Below are 20,409 nucleotides of genomic sequence, written 5' to 3'. Positions count from 1 at the left end.
TTTAAATCCATGCATCACATTGTTAACTTTTATGCTGATGCACCAAAGCAAATTGTTACGGTTCTGTGGTTGTAGACAAAGAGCGCTCGATGAAGGAGTAATGAAACAGGAATCTTTTAATAAGCTTCAACACAATAACGCCATTAGACAACATTAAGCTGAGACAAAGACTAAGGGAGAACTGAGGACTTATAAAGTAAAAGGAACAAAGGAGCAAACAAGATAATTAATGTAAAACAGGTGACTAGGATAAACGATGATAACTGACACAGGTGACCTAAATGAGACAAAACTAGAACAGGAAATCCCAAATATGGACAAAACGGAAACTAAACAGAAACCAACACGTGACAGATATCGCCCCCCCCTCCCGGAAGGTGCGTCCCGCACCGTAACAGTAACATTGCGGAGGGGGGGGCGGGCGCCCTGAAGGCAGGAGCAAGGCGAGGACAGGGAGGAGACAAGGGAAGCCTCCAGGGTGGATCAGGGGATTCCGGGAGCCATGGCGGGACTGGAGACTCGGGAGGCCAAGGCGGGACTGGGAGCTTGGACGGCCATGGCGGATCAGCGGACCGGGGACCTTCCCCTCGGCCACTATGGTTGTCCAACCCGCGGGTATATGGCCCCCCCAAAAAACGTTTTGGGGAAGCTCATCTGTGGAGGAGCAGGCAATTCAGGGCGCTCTGGAGGATCAGGCACTAGGGGGCGCTCTGGAGGAGCGGGCACTTGAGGGCGCTCTGGAGGAGCAGGCACTAGGGGGCGATCTGGAGGAGCAGGCACTAGGGGGCGCTCTGGAAACGCGGTCTCCTGGTGGCTCTCTGGAAGCGCCGACCTGGACAGAACCAGAGGAGACGACGGAGAGCTGGACAGGACCAGCGGAGACGAACAAGGGCTGGACGGGACTAGCGGGTTAATAGGAGGGCTCGTGCGAGGAGCAGGCACTGGAGGGCACTGGCGATTCTCTGGTTGGCTTGCCATATTCTCAGACGGCGGCGAGCCTGCAGAATTCCCCGGCGTACTCCACGAAGGGGAGATTGATTGAGAAGGGGAGATAAGGGCGAGGAGGTGGGCGGCGAACTCCATCGCCACGGACTCCAACTTTCACTTCGGTCTCAGCTTCTGTTACGGTTCTGTGGTTGTAGACAAAGAGCGCTCGACGAAGGAGTAGTGAAACAGGAGTCTTTTAATAAGCTTCAAAACACTAACACCATTAGACTACGTTAAGCTGAGACAAAGGCTAAGGGAGAACTGAGGACTTATAAAGTAAAAGGAAAAAAAGGAGCAAACAAGATAATTAATGTAAAACAGGTGACTAGGATAAATGATGATTACTGACACAGGTGACCTAAATGATAAATTAAACTAGAACAGGAAAACCCAAATATGGATAAAACGGAAACTAAACAGAAACCAACACGTGACACAAATAGGTGAATCTTACCATCCCTAATATCTATATATATATATATATATATATATATATTAGTAATGTCAAAAGATTAATCACGATTAATCCCATCCAAAATACGTTTTTGTTTACATAATATATGTGTGTGTACTGTGTATATTTATGTATATATAAATACACACACATACAGTATATATTTAGAAAATATTTTCATGTATTTCCATGTATATATTTATATTCATATAATTTATATTATATATAAATATTTTAAATGTATAAACTTCTTAAATATATACAGTATATATATATATATACGTACACTCTGAAAAATGTTGGGTCAAAACAACCCAGTCGCTGGGTTTGTCGTTGTATTTATCCCAGCATTTTTAAATATGCACAGTACACAACCATATATTATGTAAACAAAAACTTTTATTTTGGGTGTGATTAATCGCGATTAATTGTTTGAAAATTCTGTCATTAATTACTCACCCTCATGCCGTTCCAAACCTGTAAGACTTTCGTTCATCTTCAGAACACAAAATAAGATATTTTTGATTCTGAGAGATCTCTGACCCTCCCATAGACAGCAAGCATACTACCACGGTCAAGGTCCAGAAACGTAGCAAGGAGATCGGTAAAATAATCCATGTGACATCAGTGATTCAACGGTAATTTTACAAAGCTACGAGAATACTTTTTGTATTAAGTTTTTGGCCGATAGTGAAATTAATTGTTTTTATCGGCCGATAGCGATTGTTGACCGATACATCGGTGCATCTCTTATATATATACATATATATATATATATAGATATATATGTATATATATAAGAGATGCACCGATGTATCGGTCAACAATCGCTATCGGCCGATAAAAACAATTCATTTCACTATCGGCCATCTGCAAATTGTTCAAAATCAGCTGATGATCAGGGCCGATTATATCCTGTCAATCAAAAGGTGGTGGAAAAACGTGTCAGACTGCAACTCATACTGTGAGTGAAGAAAATCTCTGTTGAATTTAGGGCTGTCAAAATTAATGTGACAATAAGGCAACAAACAATGAATGCCGTTTTGACGCTTTTAAATGTGACGTGACAGATCGCTATTGCACCTCAGTTCAAGTTCAAGTCTCTTCCAATTTAATAAGTTATAGCGCAAAATACACATGAATGTACATCATAAGATGTTGAAAAATACAGTATGGCTTATCAAAATGTATCATGTCTGTCTAATGTAATCGCTCAATCAGTGTTTCAACCACTGAAAGATGCCAATAAAACAGATTGTGAACAGTATGTCACTTAACGTGACATTTACCTCAGCAAAGTTATTTCGCTGTTCACAGTTAATTCGTTAGCTATAAAACAACACTGAAGAGGAGCTTTTTACTTATAATTATATATGTATGATTGAATAAATCTGGCATTAAGGTATTTATGAAGAAAAAAGGAAAGTTTATGTTTATGGTAACAAAAGTGGTTAACATTCAACCTGTTCTTTTTCATCAGCATTATTTGGGATTTGAATTTTGTGAACAGGAGTTCCTCTTTTGCTGTGCTATAAGACGGGCTTTGCACGCTTTCACTTTCGAATTCAAATTCACGACCGTCACTTTTTACAAGAAAAGATAATTGTCTGTTTTGCTTACATGTATTCACTGTTTAAAACTAAAACAAATGATTGAAATATGGATTCAGTGTTATTCTTAATTGAAAAGCACAACAACAATAAAACAGTAGGCTACAAACTAACTTATATAATGTAATTAACATAAACACATATGACGAGGTATGGCATAGGCTACACCAGAACGTTTAGCAAACGAGGAATCAAATAAATAAAGAACATTTAAAGAAAGCCTCCATAGCGTAATGTGAGATAAACAGCAAAGACAAAACCAACATGTTCACCTTCTCTGGTTTAAGAAGCAGTCTTTTATTTTACTTTCACTAGAAAACCAAATCCTCTGTCCCGTCCGCCATCGTGTCCTCAGTATTCACATAATTTTTGCCGCTCGTGCTGACGCGGCGAGTATAAACCAGGCTACCAAAGAGCTCGCATTGAAAGCACCTCTCTCACTCTCTTCACGTGATCAGAAATTTTACTCCTGCTGCACTGTGCGGCAGCTCTGCAGCACGTAATTTATGCATGGAGCAGAGCAGACGTTTTGGAGCAGTGCAGACCATGTAAATTTTAACTAGCACATAACTATCGGTATTGGCCGATATCATTCTGAATAATCAGTATCGGCAGAGAAATTCAGTATCGGTGCATCTCTAATATATATATATATATGAGCTGCCAGACCCGTGGTCTGGATGAGTACCGCACCCGCGAGACGGCTGACGGGCCAGGATGCCGGGCCGTATAACTCCTGGAAGCGCCACGGGCCAAAGGAGGACGAAGCCGCTAAACGAAGCCGCCGCCCCTCGCACCCCGGACCCGAAAGGGGAGTGTGTGCGGCTGCCGGACTCCGCCCCTTACCTGAACCCTTCCTTTCAGAACACTACCCTCCTTCACAAACCCCGCAGCACGACGAGGACACCAGATCCCCTGTTTATTTTGGACACTTTAACCCCTTTTGGACACTTTATTTTATTATTTGTTTAATAAAAGCCTCTCCGAGGCCTGATGCCACACCCACTGTGTCTGTCGTTTTCTCTTCTCGCCACAATATATATTACGGATGGTAAGATTCACCTATTTGTGGTCAGCATCAGCATAAAAGTTAACGATGTGATCGATTTAAAATGTGCATTGGATACAAATAATTTTTGTGTCCAACATTTTATCTATAGATTGATTTCTCCTCTCTAAACTGAGAGTCACATAGAATATAGATTAACAATGCTGTCTGTCTGAACCAACGAAATAAAAGCGAACTACAGTATCTGTACCATTTTGAATTGCATAGCATCATTTTATTTTTTCCATTGCATCATATTGCATTAAATCACATTGTTTTGAATCGAATCAAAATAGGATCACGCTGCATCATAATAGCGGTGAATCACATCGCATCGGTAGCTGCTTCATATGTAACTTTAATGTTTTGTATCATTTGCTATGCTATACTTTTTTTTTAGATTTTATTTATTTTTAAGTTTTATTTATTTAGTTATATTTTAAGTATTTTCATCTACATACACCACTAAGTTTGATAGTTTTCTCACCAATCACTCAGGTGTCGGTCGTGTCTAAAACTGTTCAGTCATGATGGAAAGTCTCTGTGCTTACAATGTTGTTTGAACTAGAAGAAATTAGTGAACCAGCCCTAATTAATCTGAAGACACAACAGGAAAACAATGCTATGATATTGTTGTACTACTTGAGTTCACAGACCTCCACCCCTCAAACCACAGACTGCAGTGTTTTTATGTGTCCTGTGTATGATTGAATGTTCATCCTTGTGTTTCCAAGTCCTTAATCATTTACCCATGACTCTGTTTAATGATCTGACATTAGAGAATATGCTCCGTTGTAGATCTCATTTAAAACAAATAATTATTCACTGTCACATTATCATATTGAGCTCAGTACACAATAAAACATTAAGGTTAGTTTCACTCAATCAAATATGCACTGGGTTTCTGCTGGTATCTCAGTTTCCAACAAATGTCAGGGAGCAATGCTGAGTGAGTTACCTGCTTATAAATTATTTTTAGGGTTAGTGTTGTTCAGATCACAAACTCAAGTAGTACTTGGGTAGTTATGCTTATCGCTTTAGTAGTTATGTTTATCTCATTAAACACTAATATCTTCAGTAATGAAGAAATGAACTGTTGAAATCCAATTTTATTTTAATTGTTCATACGTATTTAGAATATGACAGCGTTTTAGTGCCACATTAAAAAGATCTAAAATTACAAGATTAAAATCATAATATTTTGAGAATAAAGTCGAAATTATGAGAATAAAAAATATTTCGAGAATAAAGTTGAAATTACTAGAATGAAGTCTCGTATTGCTTGATAATGCTTGATAATTTTGATTTTTTTTTTCTCAAAATATTATGACTTTAATCTCATAATCTTAGAATTATTATTTTTTACCATAACACTAAAACACTGTTGTATTAGAAAGCAATCTTTGAATATGTAAAAATTATATAAATATACACAAACATACATGCAAAAAAAAAAAGGAGACAGTTTTTATCCATATTTGACTGTGGATAGAAAACAACAAACATTGATTCTAGAGCTGAGCGTCTCTGACCTATAAAAATGAAGTTTGTTGTGAAATTGTTGTGAATAATAATAATAATAATTTGGTACCATTTCTGTTTGGTAAAAATTATTATAAAGATCTTTTAAGCCACCTAAGACAAATACACTACAATTCAAAAGGTTAGGGTCCATAAGATTTTTTAAATGTTTTTAAAACAAGTCTTTTATGCCCACCAAAGCTGCATTTAGCATTTAACAAAAATACATTGAATATTGTGAAATGTTTTTACAATTCTAAATATTTTGGGGAAACCATGATGCAGTTTTCAGGATTCTTTTTAGAACAACATGCATTTGAAATAGAAATAATCTGTAAAACTGATTGTCTTTACTAACACTTTTGCTCAAATTAATGCATGCCTGCTGATTAATAGTCCTCATTTCTTTCTCTCTCTGCAGGTGAGCCAGGACGGTAAGGCTTTGCTGGACGTTCTTCAGCGGCCGTTGAGTCCTGGTAACTCAGAGTCTCTGACTGCAACTGCTAACTACTCTAAAGCTGTGCACTGTATTCTGGATGTGGTCCATGAGGTCCTGCATCACCAGAGACGTCTGGAGAGCATCTGGCAGCACCGTAAAGTCCGTCTGCATCAGAGACTGCAGCTCTGTGTCTTTCAGCAGGACGTCCAACAGGTAGATGAATGTTCACATATGTCTAGACTCTCTCAGACTCTCACTAACTTGGAGCTTAGATACAGCTGTTTTGCATTGCTTTCTTTTGTAATGTACAGTAAACACCAAGCCACACACTGTAAATATGATAAAGTACTGTGATATATCAATATACCATGGTACACTCCTGAACAAAATCTTAAGACCAGGGGAAACATTACAAGTATTCGCATTTCACGTTGGTGCATTTCACTTGACATTTTTGTCCCATAATTCTCTTACTGCGTCCAATCTCAGCAGCGATGGCACATTGTGCGAGCCCTTGCACGTGCAGCTCAACAATCCTGCCACGTTCAAAGACAGAAAGTTTTCTTGCCTTTGCCTTCAGGAGGTCATGACAGTGTGACTGCCTGAAGGACAATGACATGAAAGCCATATTTTGGCACAGATTTTAACTTTTTAAGGCTATGGTCTTAAACTTTTGATCAGCTTATGAACAGCCTGTTTGAGTTTAAATGCAGTTTTCAATAAATTGCCTATTCTATATTTTTTGTATCTTGCTCCTGTTTCTTCTTTTGGCATTTTGAAGCAGTACTTACAACCTGGTTACGATCCACCAGCGTGAAATGCAAATACTTGTAATGTTTCCCCTGATCTTCAGATTTTGTTCAGGAGTGTATTACCATCTTATGCCATAACGTTACCATGGTTCCACCCCAGTACTTTAAAGGTAACACATCATGAAAATCAGACTTTTTCCATGTTGCAATCAGGTCACCGGTGCATCTACCAACCCAAGAAAATGTGAAAAAGTGTGCGATCTCTCTCCGAGCTGTTTACCTTCACAGACATAACCGACTGTTTTTGTATCTTGTGTGTTTTAACATAAACGTGTGTGTATTCGACAATTTAAGCACAATAAGACATGAAAGATAACTTATTTTAGTACATGCCATGTGACAGCCATTTACTGTGCTTTCGCTTTGGATGTGTGCGCTCAAAAAAGCATATATGGTTTAAAACGCATGATTTTAGCACAATAGACATGATACAAACAGATGTTTGTTTGTTTTTAGCAGAGTATCTGTAAGCCCTCATTGAACAGCAGCTCATTTACATTTAAAGAGACATGCATGAAAACAGCCTCTTTCTGCTTCCACTCAAAATAGGCATTTTTAAAATGATATAATAAATTATCTGTGGGGTATTTTCAGCTGGCTTATATGTTGTAAAAAGGGGCATAATAGGTCTCCTTTAATAAAAAAAAAAAAAAGTGCATCCATAATTTTAAAGTGCAGAATGCTGAATGAGCAAATTTGTCAACAGTTCACCATAAATTCAAAGTTGTACAGTTTTATACACAGCGTGTATTTTTTCTTTGAGTATTTTCAGTGTTGGATATTTGCCCAGAGGAACAGTTAATATCTCTCCATTAGCCTCTTTCAGCAGGTCTGTGGCAGCTCTGGGCCTGGATTCAGCTCAGGCTTTATCAGGCCGGGGTCAGTCCTGCAGAACAGCCAGTAGACCTAGCCAAATCAAGATCTGAAAATATAAAGAGGCAATGAGGCCAAACCCAGCCCAAACGGGGGCCAGATTCAGGCCAACCACAGGCCAAATCCAGGGCAGAGAGGTGCACAGATGATACCCTTCATTACATTGACCATAAAACGATCATTACTGCACTTCTGTATCAGTTTCAGTCATTATGAGCACTGCATTGGTTGCTTTTAGTTCTCTCTATTCTCTATTCTGAACCTTCTGAATCCAGAGTAATAAACTTTATCCACTTGTAGTGTAAAATCTTAAAGGCATATACTGTATTTGGGGCAAAAAAACTCCTAAGTGTTAAAGAGAGCACACTTTCATGACTGTTTCTTAACACACTTTTAAACATGGAGTTTGTAATAATCTCAAATTTAAGGTTTTACTTTATAGTACATTTTCATTTAGCACTTATTTTGATTCAGTAATGTATTGAAAGTAAATATATCTCAAATGTACTAAACTGCAACTTTATCTTTACTTATGTGCAATAAAAAATATTTTTGAATTCAAGACAAACACATTTAAATAGAAATGACAAAGTATGTTTTAGGAAATTTGGCTTTAAATATCTTTAGTTAAATGCTTGTCAATACATTCGGCATTACACTTTAACCATATTTCGGAGACAATTTTAGTAATTATGAAATTATTTATAAAGATGTACTTAATCCTACTTAAAAGGTTAGTTCACCCAAAAATGAAAATTATCCTTTTATTTACTCACCCTCAAGCCATCCTAGGTGTATATGACTTTCTTCTTTCAGACAAATCTAATCGGAGTTATATTAAAAATTGTCCTGGCTCTTCTAGGCTCTATCATTGCAGTCAGCGGGTGTTTCTGTTACACAGTCCAAAACACATAAAATAAAGTGCACTAATCCATAAAAAAACATGGCCCACACGGGTCCGGGACATGAATAAAAGCCTCATGTTGCGAATCCATGCGTTTTTGTAATAAAAATATCCATATTTCAAACTTAATAAACATTCATCTAACTGTCATAAGCAGAAGCCCTTCCGGCGGATGACGTAGGACGTCAGAGTTGCGTGATTAGTGATGAGCCTGGAGAGAGAACAAAACAAAACACCGGTCACAAATTAGAAGCACAAAACGAGGATTTGTAAAGAAAAATGTCTGAAGATTTTGATATAAGCCAAGAGGAGACTTATTTTCCTTTGTTTCCCTTGCTCCTATAAACAAACATTGTTTTTTGCGAGGAATCGATTGATTCCACGAGGAATTGTAGGCTGCACATGCAAGTGGCATCTATTCACTTCATGGTGTGACAGCCGTCAGTTAGATGTCAATTGCCCTGTTGGGCCAGTACTGGAATTTCTGCAAGAGAGATTTGCCACAGGGTGATCCTCCTCCACTTTAAATGTCTACATGGCTGCTATTGCTGCTCACCACGCCCATGGGGGCGAGCAGTCTCTGGGGATGAACCCGTTAGTGACAGAGGCCTTCGGCACACCAAGAATGCCTTCTTGGGATTTGGATGTGGTTTTAGAGGCCTTTTTGAAAACTCCCTTTGAACCCCTAGAAGAGGTTTCTCTGAGATTTCTTACAGTTAAGACTGCATTTCTACAAGCCATCTCTTCCTTGAAGAGAGTCGGTGACCTGCAGGCCCTGTCAGTGGCCCTATCATGTCTCGAGTGTGCGCCTGGTATGGAGAGAGCTTTTCTGTACCCCAAGCCAGGGTATGTTCCAAAGGTGCCCTCTGTTGGATGTTAATTTCACTCTTAACTATATTATTTCCAGTTCCTGCATAATGAAAATATTATTGATAAATACTTCTTTAAAACATTATTTTAAAACATTTATGAAGTGATGCAAAACAGATTTCAGTTTTTAGAAAAAAGCTGCTTATTATGTAGTTCGTCTTTTTTATTTCAACAGAACCCATGGATGCAAGATAATATGCATGTTTTTGTCTGCACACATTCAAATGCAGTTGGTAATGATGATATCAAATTTATTGTATTCCAGGTGATGGACTGTGTTTCAGATCTGTTCATCCACTGCTTTGTAGATTTATCAAAGAAATAATAAAATTTTTCTATTGCAATCGTGCGATAAGTGTTTAAAGTTTATCTGTCCCGCTGATTGGTTAAGGCATCCGATTTTCTGATATGCGTCAATTGGTGATTGGTGGAGTTAGATTTCACCCTTCAAACGCTGATCAGGTGAAACACGCTAAACTCTTTAAACAAACATACGGCTCTGATAAACCTGGATCATTGATTTGAATGAGATATCAACATACTGGATGTTTTCTGAGAGGCAGATTGTTATTATTACCCATATTTGGTGATGTTAGTTTGACTCACCCTGAGATGTTTGCAATTCTTGAGTAATGGAGGCTGAGAGGTCGCCAAATGTCTTGAAGTGTGCAGTTAAATACAGGTAATGTGTAGGTTGAGTTATTTAGAGTAAATGAACAGACCTCCCACACTTGTACACATACAAGTCCTGTTTGTGTACAAATGCTACTAGTTGCAGTTTAAGGAATAGTTCACCACAAAAATGAGAACGTGCATCCTGAAAATTTTATTTTTAGAGCTTGAGAGTCTACATTCTGCTACACATTATATTTTTAGAGGAATGCTCATTTCTGGATGAGCTGTTTCTTTAAAAACACTCTTGTGCCTATCTGCATTTAACACACTGTTCCCTAGGGATCTTCCTATGATCTGTGCCTCCGTCTGTGGCATTCAGATGCCCGTTTTGATAAGATCAGAGCAGTTCTCCTGTGTTTTCTCTGCTTCTTTCTGGGGTTAGTGGTGAATTGGTTGTAGGTAGTAGTGATTCATGAGGTTATCAGAACACACAAGTGCTCTTGACTCGGTTACCTGGGAAACCATGATAACTTGAGTAAATGAAGTTTGTGAGTCATAGACTGATAGCAAACTATAATGGAACGGGATCTCATGGGTGTAAAGCAGTCAGTCTCCCACAGTCTGTCCTGCTGACATTACACATCTTAGAGACTCTCTTTTTTTTACACACTCTTTAATTTCCCTGTGTTTTTCTGGCAAAGGTCAAAATGGTTTCTTAACATGTATTTTAGACCAATGTGTCAGACCAGTTTCTTTGTGAAAATGTCATCATTTACAACATTCGATTGCAATTATTAGGGCAACCCCAAGGGTAAATTATGTGCTATTTGTGTCCGATCTATTAATCTTTTTCTTTTTCTTCTTCTTCTTCTTATTTTTCTTTTTCTTGTTTAGTTTTAAATAAATAGATTGATTTATTTATTTAGTTAGTTAGTTAGTTGCAAATGTCAGGTTGATAGAACTATACATTAAGTTGAAGAGTCTTCTAATCTAAAATTGCTATTATGTAATATATATTTGTATGGTGTTTTTTGTGATTTTTTTTGGGGTAACACTTTAGGGACCAATTCTCGCTATGAACTAGTTGCTTATTCGCTTGCATATTTGTAGCATATTGGCTGTTTATTGGTACTTATAAAGCACATATTATTGCCTTATTATGCATGACCATATTCTACATCCCTAATCCTACTCAATACCTAAACTTAACAACTACCTTACCAACTATTAATGAGCAGCAAATTAGGAGTTTATTGAGGCAAAATCATAGTTAATTGTTTGTTAATAGTGAGAATTGGACCTTAAAATAAAGTGTGACCTTATTTTTTATTGTCATTGTGATTGTAGGTCAATCAATATCATAATTTATCGTTGCTATTTAAACAAATTAATAGTTTATAGTCATTAAATCAAAATAAAACTAATCAATTTGTTAAAGAACTTGACACATGCATTTTATATGGAAGCTTGTTTCTAACATGAAATGAAAATTAAAAAGGTAATTGTGACTTTTATCTCACAATTCTAAGTTTATAAATTTGACTTTTTGTCCTTACAATTCTGAGAAAAAAATTATTCCCAGATATAACAGAGCTGCAAGATGAAAAGTCAGAATTCTGAGAAAAATTGTGAGATCCAAACTTGCAACTGTGAGACATAAATCCGCAACTCTGAGAAAGAAGTTAGAACTGTGAAATGTAAATTCAAAATGTAAACAATTGTGAGATATAAACTTACTTTAGAAAAAAAGTAAGAATTTTTAGATATGCACCTGCAAATGTGAGAAAACAAAATCAAAATTCAGCCAGAAGAGATAAAAGGTTGCAACTATGTTCTATGTTGTGTAAATAAGCTCCCATAATTTTAAAACATTTTTTTTACAAAGCTTTTTCCTTATCATCTTGGACATCCTTATTTGTCATTGCCCCCTAAAACAGGAGAAATTGTTGCAGTTCTGAATGTTTACGAAATACTCCAGCCTGTTCAGTTTATTATGTATTTTCCTTGATTATTTCTTGTACTTGATTATTATCTTAAATTTGGTTTATGTAAACAGCCATTACAAACATAATCAGTAGTTCAATGAAGACAGATTTCTGGAGTCAACCATCTTGCAAGTCACAATGACTGAAAGTCGAACACAAATGCCTGATTGTTATTGAATTATAAGTTGATTTATTTGGCCAAACAGGTGTTTGGACTGATTGATATAATGGGTGCCATCTGTGAACTCCAGACCGTTGCCTTGAGCAGCGTATCCTGTGATGGACTCATCACACCGAGCTATATTTATCTCATCAGCCTCTGTTAATGTGTGTGTGAAAGAAGGAAGCTGTTTTAGAACATGCACTGGACGCTTTAATCATTGTAGCAGAAACAAGAACTCATTGACGCCATTGTGTACATGTTTGATTATCACTGTATCACTTGCAAACACGCAAGTGTAGTAGAAGAATACCTACTACAGAAGATACCATGACTGTAACTGGAAAAAAGTGGTCAGATGCTTGGTGGTAGTTTCTAAAATTAAATCAGTTAGATACATATTGGTTTCAGTATTTAACTAACCCATGAGAACAAACATCTCTGATCTTGTACACCTAGGTACCTGCATGAAAGAAAAATCACATATGAGATTAATTTAATGTTTCTCCCTTATCAGCAATGAGAACAAATGGAAAAAATGGAGAGTTTTGCTTCTCAGATTTTTCTCTGGGGGAAAATAGCCCAGTAATCTTGTCTACTCTAGAGTTCAGGAGAAGATTTATAAAGTAAAGAATACAGTATGTATTTAGATGCGATAATTCTTTAAAGAGGTTTTACAATTGCATTCATTCATTTAGCGTTCAGTTTAATATTTATATTTAACAAAATAGCAACAATATATATAAGTGCCGTGACAAGTCCCAGTTCTTACACGGTACACGTAGTAAGGGTGGTAAGCCAAATTCTGAATTTGTTGCAGAGGATTGATAGAACTGACTGGAAGACTTGCCAAAAGAATATTGCAATAGTCTAGCCTGGACAGCATAAGAGCTTGAACAAAGAGTTGACAGAAAGGACCTTATCTTCCTAATGTATAAGCATCCAGAAATAAATGTCTGCTAGACATGCTGAGATGCGAGCAGCTATCGTCAAATCATCAGAATGAAATGAGAGGTAGAGTTGAGTGTCATTAGCATAGCAGTGATATGAAAAGCCATGTTTCTGAATGGCAGGAACCTAGTGATGCCAAGTAGATAGAGAAGAGAAGTGGTCCAAGAACTGAGCCCTGAGGCACCCCAGTAGTTAGATATTGTGACTTTGATACCTCACACCTCCAGGTTAATGTACCTTAAGGAAATTTAGGAGAAATATAAAAGACAAATTTGACATGTAAATGAATCTAAACTGACAACTCCATTAAGTCTTCTTTTTATGTACAAATAAATATATGCACAAATACGTTAAAAATAAACAGTTTGTTCTTTGATTATATATTTATAAACTTTTCTCAGTGTTTAGTTTGAGAGTGGCAGCAGTGTTGGAGCTCTACATGTTGATTGTGTTGTCTGAGTGACATTTCTATCAGTCTAATCGCAGAATATTGTTGGAGGAATGTTATTTGTAAAACACTGTCCTTAGGGATGAGAATAAAGTGTCTTTGAATCACTTCTGGACAGAAGACCAATGCTGATGGATCACTCTCTCTTCATATGCCCATGAGAGTATACGAGAAGTCACAGGCACTGAGCATTAGCCTGTGTGTATTTTCCTAAATAACTGCATTTATATGTGTCACATCAATTAAATAGACTAATGCAAACAGAAGCTCATTTGACTCTCTTTCAGCTCTGTGTTGTGTGTTTTTTTTTTTTTTTGCTGGCTCTGAATGGGTTGTGTGTGTTTGTATTTTGCAGGTGATTGACTGGATAGAGAATCATGGAGAGGCTTTCCTTAGTAAGCACACAGGTGTGGGCAAATCCCTACACAGAGCCAGAGCCCTGCAGAAACGCCACGATGACTTTGAGGAGGTGGCACAGGTGAGAGAACAGCTGCATCTTATAAGATTCATCCAAACCAGACCTAGTCAAGGCAGTCCTCCACTGCCAGTCAGACTAATCCACATCATTCCTATCTAAACCACTTTTTTTAAGATTGAATTATTCAGTTAGATCAATCTAACTGCAAATAACTGCAAACAAGAAAATAAACAGTTTCTCAGACAATGTGAGCAGTACCAGCAGGCCCAGCAGCACATCCATTAAACAGGTTTACAAAAGGATCTTCAAAACTTTCCATTGTCTATTGTCAATTGTAGTCATGCACTGAAATACATTTTTACAGAAACACCAAAACTGAAATTAAAGTTTAAATTTTTCTGAAAACAGAAAATACAATTTATTTAATAGTCAATTAATTATTCAAATTTATTTAACAAACACTCAAATAACAGTTGTTTTCATGACAGACTTATTCAAATATATATTAAATGATAAAGACGATAGATTAAGTAAAAATATAATGAATACCTAATATAGTTCATGTATTTTGCAAAATGACTAACAATCACTGAGAAGCATTCATTAAACTTCAGTTAATGATTTTAATCTTACAAAACAATTTTGACCAAAACCAAAAACTGATTTGTGGCCAAATATTATCGGTTACTGAACTTCTGTTGTATTACTAGTCAGTTGTGTAGCGATGGATAAAGCACTGCTCCAAGAAATCACTTTCAAACCAAGCAGCTTTCTGGTGGTCAATATGGTTAATCTGCATGATCAATTTGAATGGGTTGCAAACTCTGCATAGGGAAATATAAAAAAATGGGAAATCTTTTCTTCCTCACATTAAATTTTCAATCACATGTTTTATAATTAAAATGACTAGATTGAATCACATTGAATCACATCTGTGCATAGGGTCGTCTAAATGTTAACGACTGACCCATTGTTTACAATTTGGGAATCAGCCAATCTGACACCTGCCAAAAATCCTAATCAAAGCAGAAAATACTTGAATTTAAAATAACAGAATATACTTACAATTGATGTTATAAGGGGAAGTCGTGGCTTAATGGTTAGAGAGTCGGACTCGTAATCCAAAAGGTTGCGGGTTCGAGTCTCGGGCCGGCAGGGATTGTAGGTGGGGGGAGTGAATGTCCAGCACTCTCTCCACCCTCAATACCACGACTGAGCTGCCCTTGAGCAAGGCACCGAACCCCCAACTGCTCCCCGGGCGCCGCAGCATAAATGGCTGCCCACTGTGTTCACGGTGTGTGTGTGTTCACTGCTGTGTGTGTGCACGTTGGATGGGTTAAATGCAGAGCACGAATTCCGAGTATGGGTCACCATACTTGGCAGTATGTCACTTCACTTATTAACATTCTCTTAAGTATCTCAAACAAAAAAAATCAGTGTTATGAACCATGCAAACCTTTGTAAAAACATGGCTTAATTTACATATGGGCTGATAAAACATAACTCTAAATGACCATTGGCTACGCTGTTTGAGCCTGAGACTATACAAATTGACTGTCAGAATGTTTTTGTACAGAGCGCTGTTAACAAACGAAAACTCAGATTAACATGGAAGAGGTTTGATTTATCGCTTATCATGATGTGCCTAGTTTAGTCACAGTCTAACTGTACAATTGGAATCAGATGCTGACAAATGTAAGCCTGAGTCTTGTGTGTCCCACTAGCACACATCTGCTGTGACTCCTGCCATGCAAATACAAGTTTCTGTCATGAGCATTTCCCATACTGCACAAATCTCAAACAGACCCCACTAGCCACAAGAAGACAATCCTCTGGATAATTACAGGAAGAGTCTTTTAGTGTCTGTCCCTTTAGTGATATTTTATCAAATTATGTTGTAAAGATGTCAGCATATGCAGTGGTGGTAGCACAGCGAACCGAAGAGCTTCAGAGGACAGCCCACACTTCAACTCCATCAAAAGAGCTTTACAGATGGTTTCCTTTACTGAATGGGCAATGAGTTCAGAAGATATTGTATATTTATTCTATAAAGTAGTTTCAAACGACTCAATGTTACAGTTCATCCTAATTACTTGTAAGTAACTTATAAATAGAAGTGTGAATATTCACACTAGATATATTTTGTTGTTGTAGATTCATCTCTGGAGAGAGTTGTGTGGAAATACTGGTCTCTTTTTAGGTTTGGAAGAAAGATGTGTCTTTTCAGGCTGTTGTTTCTATGTTGCACACAAGACAAAGGCCAAGTAAACATGATTGAATGCTGATTGTATTGGAGAACCGCCACATGCCTCCCTCATACTGTACTGTTGAACAAAGAAAGCAACTGGACTACTGGTCTTTATGTTGATTCACTTTTTTGATGGCAGGTATTGCAGGTACAATGCATTAGGGACATATGTCACACTATTATATATTTTTAGTTCACTTATAATATTACTCAATGCTTATAGCACTAAAATAGCCGTAATTCAGTTAGTCATCACTATTATCCACCACTTACTGACCCTAAGAATTAAAAAAATGCTGTTTTTGATGCTGAGACATTAAGACTTCTGTACGTAAACAATCTCTATTGTGATTGGATAACCTCTGCGTTCCAGTGTCATTATACTCTTTTGCAACAGTCGAGTTCCCTAAGTCAAAATCCCATTAATTTTCTCCATGGTGAAACTGATTTTTAGCCTTTCAAAAGAGACTTACCATAAGCTCTGTCATTAAGTGATTATATGCATAGTGCCATTCAAAAGTTTGAGGTTAGTAAGTTTTTATAATTATTATTATTACTTTTATTCAGTAAGGAGGGATTAAATTGATCAAAAGTGACATTAAACATTTTTTTAATGTTACAATTTTATTTTTATTTTTTACATTTATTATTTTAAAGAATCATGAAGATTGGAGTAATGATGCTGGACATTCAGCTTTAACATCGCAGGAATAAATTACATTTCAAAATGTATTAAAGAATCAGTTATTAGAAATAACTAGAAATTTAGAATTTTTTTTATTATTAAGTAAATGCAGTCTTGGTGAGCATAAAAGACTTTGGTCACACATTAGTTTAGTGACTAATTCTCACTATTAACTATGACTTTTGCCTCAATAAACTCCTAAGTTGCTGCTTATTAATAGTCAATAAGATAGTTGTTAAGTTTAGGTATGGGGTAGGGTTAACAAGTCTAAAATATGGTCATGCAGAATAATACATTAATATGTGCTTTATAAGTGCTAATAAACAGTAATATGCATGCTAATAAGCAACTAGTTAATAGTGAGAATTGGTCTCAAAACTAAATTCTTACAGAGTCAGATTGTAAGCCATGTTGGCCAAATAATCAGTGAAGAATTACATGGCCCATAATCATGGCCTCCTAGTAATCCCTATCCACTTGATTGGCTCTATGACCCTCTCTCCTCTCCACCTGTAGCTGGTGTGTGGTGAGCGCACTGGCGCCGTTGTCCTGTGGCTGCCGTCGCATCATCCAAGTGGATGCTGCACACTGGAGGTGGTTGAGGAGAGACCCCCTCATGATTGTAAAAGCGCTTTGGGTGTACGGCAATACACAATAAATGCGCTATATAAATGATCATTCATCATTCATAATCTAAAATTAACCATTCGGGGTTTGTTTCCCCTCTTGGATCGCAAACATCATCGCAAATTTACTTGGTTGAACTACGGCTCTCAACTTGTAGTTAGAAGCATACTTTGACATGTGGACTTCAAGAGATCATACTCTTGGGCACAACAAGCAAGCTAACATGATTAATTAGTAAAAGTTATTACTTCACCACATGTGCGTGCATAATGTAATGATATAGTTCTACATTGTTGAACCAATGTGGTTCAAACGACAGAGATGTGACCATGTTCGGGAAAGAGTTATGACTAGCTAGTTAGTTTCTACAACGATGCATCTTACTACACTTGTTAAGCAGTGAATTACTTCATTGTATGGGAAATGTTAGAATCTAATTACTCAATGCTGTCATATACAAACTAGACAAATTTGAGTTGAATTAACACTTTTTGTAATCTTAAACAGGATCCTGCTGAACTGATATTTGTTAAATAAAGTGATGTTAAATACATTGCACGGTATTAATCTGACAGCACACAGAAGAGATGAAGATCACTGGCCACTAAGACCTGCCTCTCTCATCCACATAATTCCCCTGAGATGAATAATCCATAATAACCCGGATGACAGATCGTGAGTCTCAGTGTCATGAGAAGGGCTCGAGACAATCTGACTCCGTCTAAATAAGCCAAAGGGATTTGTTTTGGCTCAGCCATTATTGGTAACCAGCGAGACATATGCAGCTTTTGTTATTCTGACATCTGCTTATCAGACATATAATATCCAAGAACAGACTGACGAAGATGAAGAGATGAGACAAAAAAACACCTCTAGACACTTTCAGGCCAAATGCTGATAGAGATGGATTCATATCTAATTTGTCTTATGTATGTACGTGTGTGTGTGTGTGTGTGTGTGTGTGTGTGTGTGAGAGAGAGAGAGAGAGAGATCAAGAGGAAATCAGGAATGCAGGATATATAATAGATTTTTAGTGCTGTTAACCCCAAACCAATCCCTAATGTATTTTAAAGCAGCAATATATCACTCGATGTGGTGAAAACAGTGAGCTAGTTCTCAGGCTTTTTACTGTAACTAATATTAGACAAGTTTATGGATTACTGTATGTACAGAAAGCAAAGGAAAAATAAAGATCCACTTCATCAATCAACTTATCTAATCAAAGATGGTATAGAAAGAAGAATGAAGTAGAAAGACTGAAATAGTATTTTCTTATAACACATACTCCAATAGTGCTTGTCATAATTACAACTTCCAAAAAACAAAGCAAAAAATAAATATAAAAAATTACAAATCAGTGGGTAGAACCACTAGAACAGACAAACTCTTATAATAGCCATCATTTACAAGTCATTAATATAATGCATAACAGATCTGTAATTAATTCAAATATGAATATTTAATAAAAGTATATTGGCACCCTTTAAATGTATTAGTTAATGAGCATATTAGGACTATAAGCTTTTGTAATATTCTCTTATGGTCTCCAATGTTACATTTACTCGTAAAAAAATAAAAATACAGTAAAACAGTACTATTGTGAAATTTACAGTAATTGTTATTCCTGTGATCAAAACTTCTGAATTTCCAGCATCATTACTCCAGTCTTCAGTGTCACATGATAGTTCAGATATCATTCTAATATGCTGATTTCCTGCTCAAGAAACATTTCTAATTATTATCAATCTTGGAAACTGTTGTGCTGCTTCATATTTTTGTGGAAGCTGTAGTAGTTGTTGTTTTCAGGATTTTCTGATGAATAGAAAGTTTGAAAGAGCAGCAGTAATTGAAATACAAATTTGTATTAGTGAAAAAAAGTTTTATGAGTAAATTATCTTTTTTATTGCTGCAAGAATTATTGAGTAAATTTATAAGTATACCTTGAACTAAATTTTAAAAAGTAAATAAATAAACAAGTGCTACAAAAGTAGTAGAGACTGTGGTCCATTTAAATAATAAATGAGAAGGCATTCATCACAATACTCATCACCATTCATCAAACATCATTGAAGTCACTTTCTTTTGCTCTGGACATGTATTAATATTGAGAACAACATCTGACCTCAGTTGAACTATACACTAACTTTCCAACACTGACACTGTTATTGAACTTAATTGAATCAAACTGAACTGAGCTAAATAATGACTCTATTGTCTTCTGTAGAGCTGAAATTGAATTTGTTTCATAATTTATTCATTTTACAACAGTAACACTGTTTTTTATTATTATTATTATTACTGTGAAGCTGGTTTAAAACAATCTGTATTTTGTATAAAGCACTAAGTTATCTAAATGAATGTTAACATTTATTGATCAAGCTTTGCCTTGTCTTTTCTCTCCCGGATCAGAACACCTACACTAATGCAGATAAACTCCTGGAAGCGGCCGAGCAGTTGGCCCAGACGGGCGAGTGTGACCCTGAGGAGATCTATAAGGCAGCGCGACACCTGGAGGTCAGGATCCAGGACTTCGTCAGGAGAGTTGAACAAAGAAAACTACTGCTGGACATGTCCGTCTCCTTCCACACGCACACTAAAGAGGTAAGACTGACAAACATACCAGGTGGATTACAGAGGAATGCTGGGAGGTTTTGCTGAGCAGTGCCAGATGTGCTAGAAGAAGGCGCTGTTTACCTCTCCAGATGCCAATCAGGATCTTGTGTGAAACGTTAAACGCTTTTGCCATTGCGTAAT

The 20,409-nt window shown here is 36.9% G+C and overlaps 1 protein-coding gene across 1 annotated transcript in view; it reads left to right on the top strand.

Moving 5' to 3' along the window:
- The window catches only part of LOC306876460 (kalirin-like), a 244,973-nt gene that overhangs the window by 110,816 nt on the left and 113,748 nt on the right, over positions 1-20,409 (top strand). Inside the window, exons 9-11 of the mRNA XM_079427634.1 lie at positions 6,042-6,272; positions 14,033-14,155; positions 20,065-20,256. Coding sequence (XP_079283760.1) covers positions 6,042-6,272; positions 14,033-14,155; positions 20,065-20,256 — 546 coding nt within the window. The remainder of the gene's footprint in view (positions 1-6,041; positions 6,273-14,032; positions 14,156-20,064; positions 20,257-20,409) is intronic.

This window comes from Barbus barbus (genome assembly GCF_936440315.1).
Source record: "Barbus barbus genome assembly, chromosome: 10".
NCBI classification, from domain to species: Eukaryota; Metazoa; Chordata; class Actinopteri; order Cypriniformes; family Cyprinidae; genus Barbus; species Barbus barbus.
Note: the sequence above shows the minus strand (reverse complement) of the source record. Positions and strands in the feature narration are given on the sequence as shown.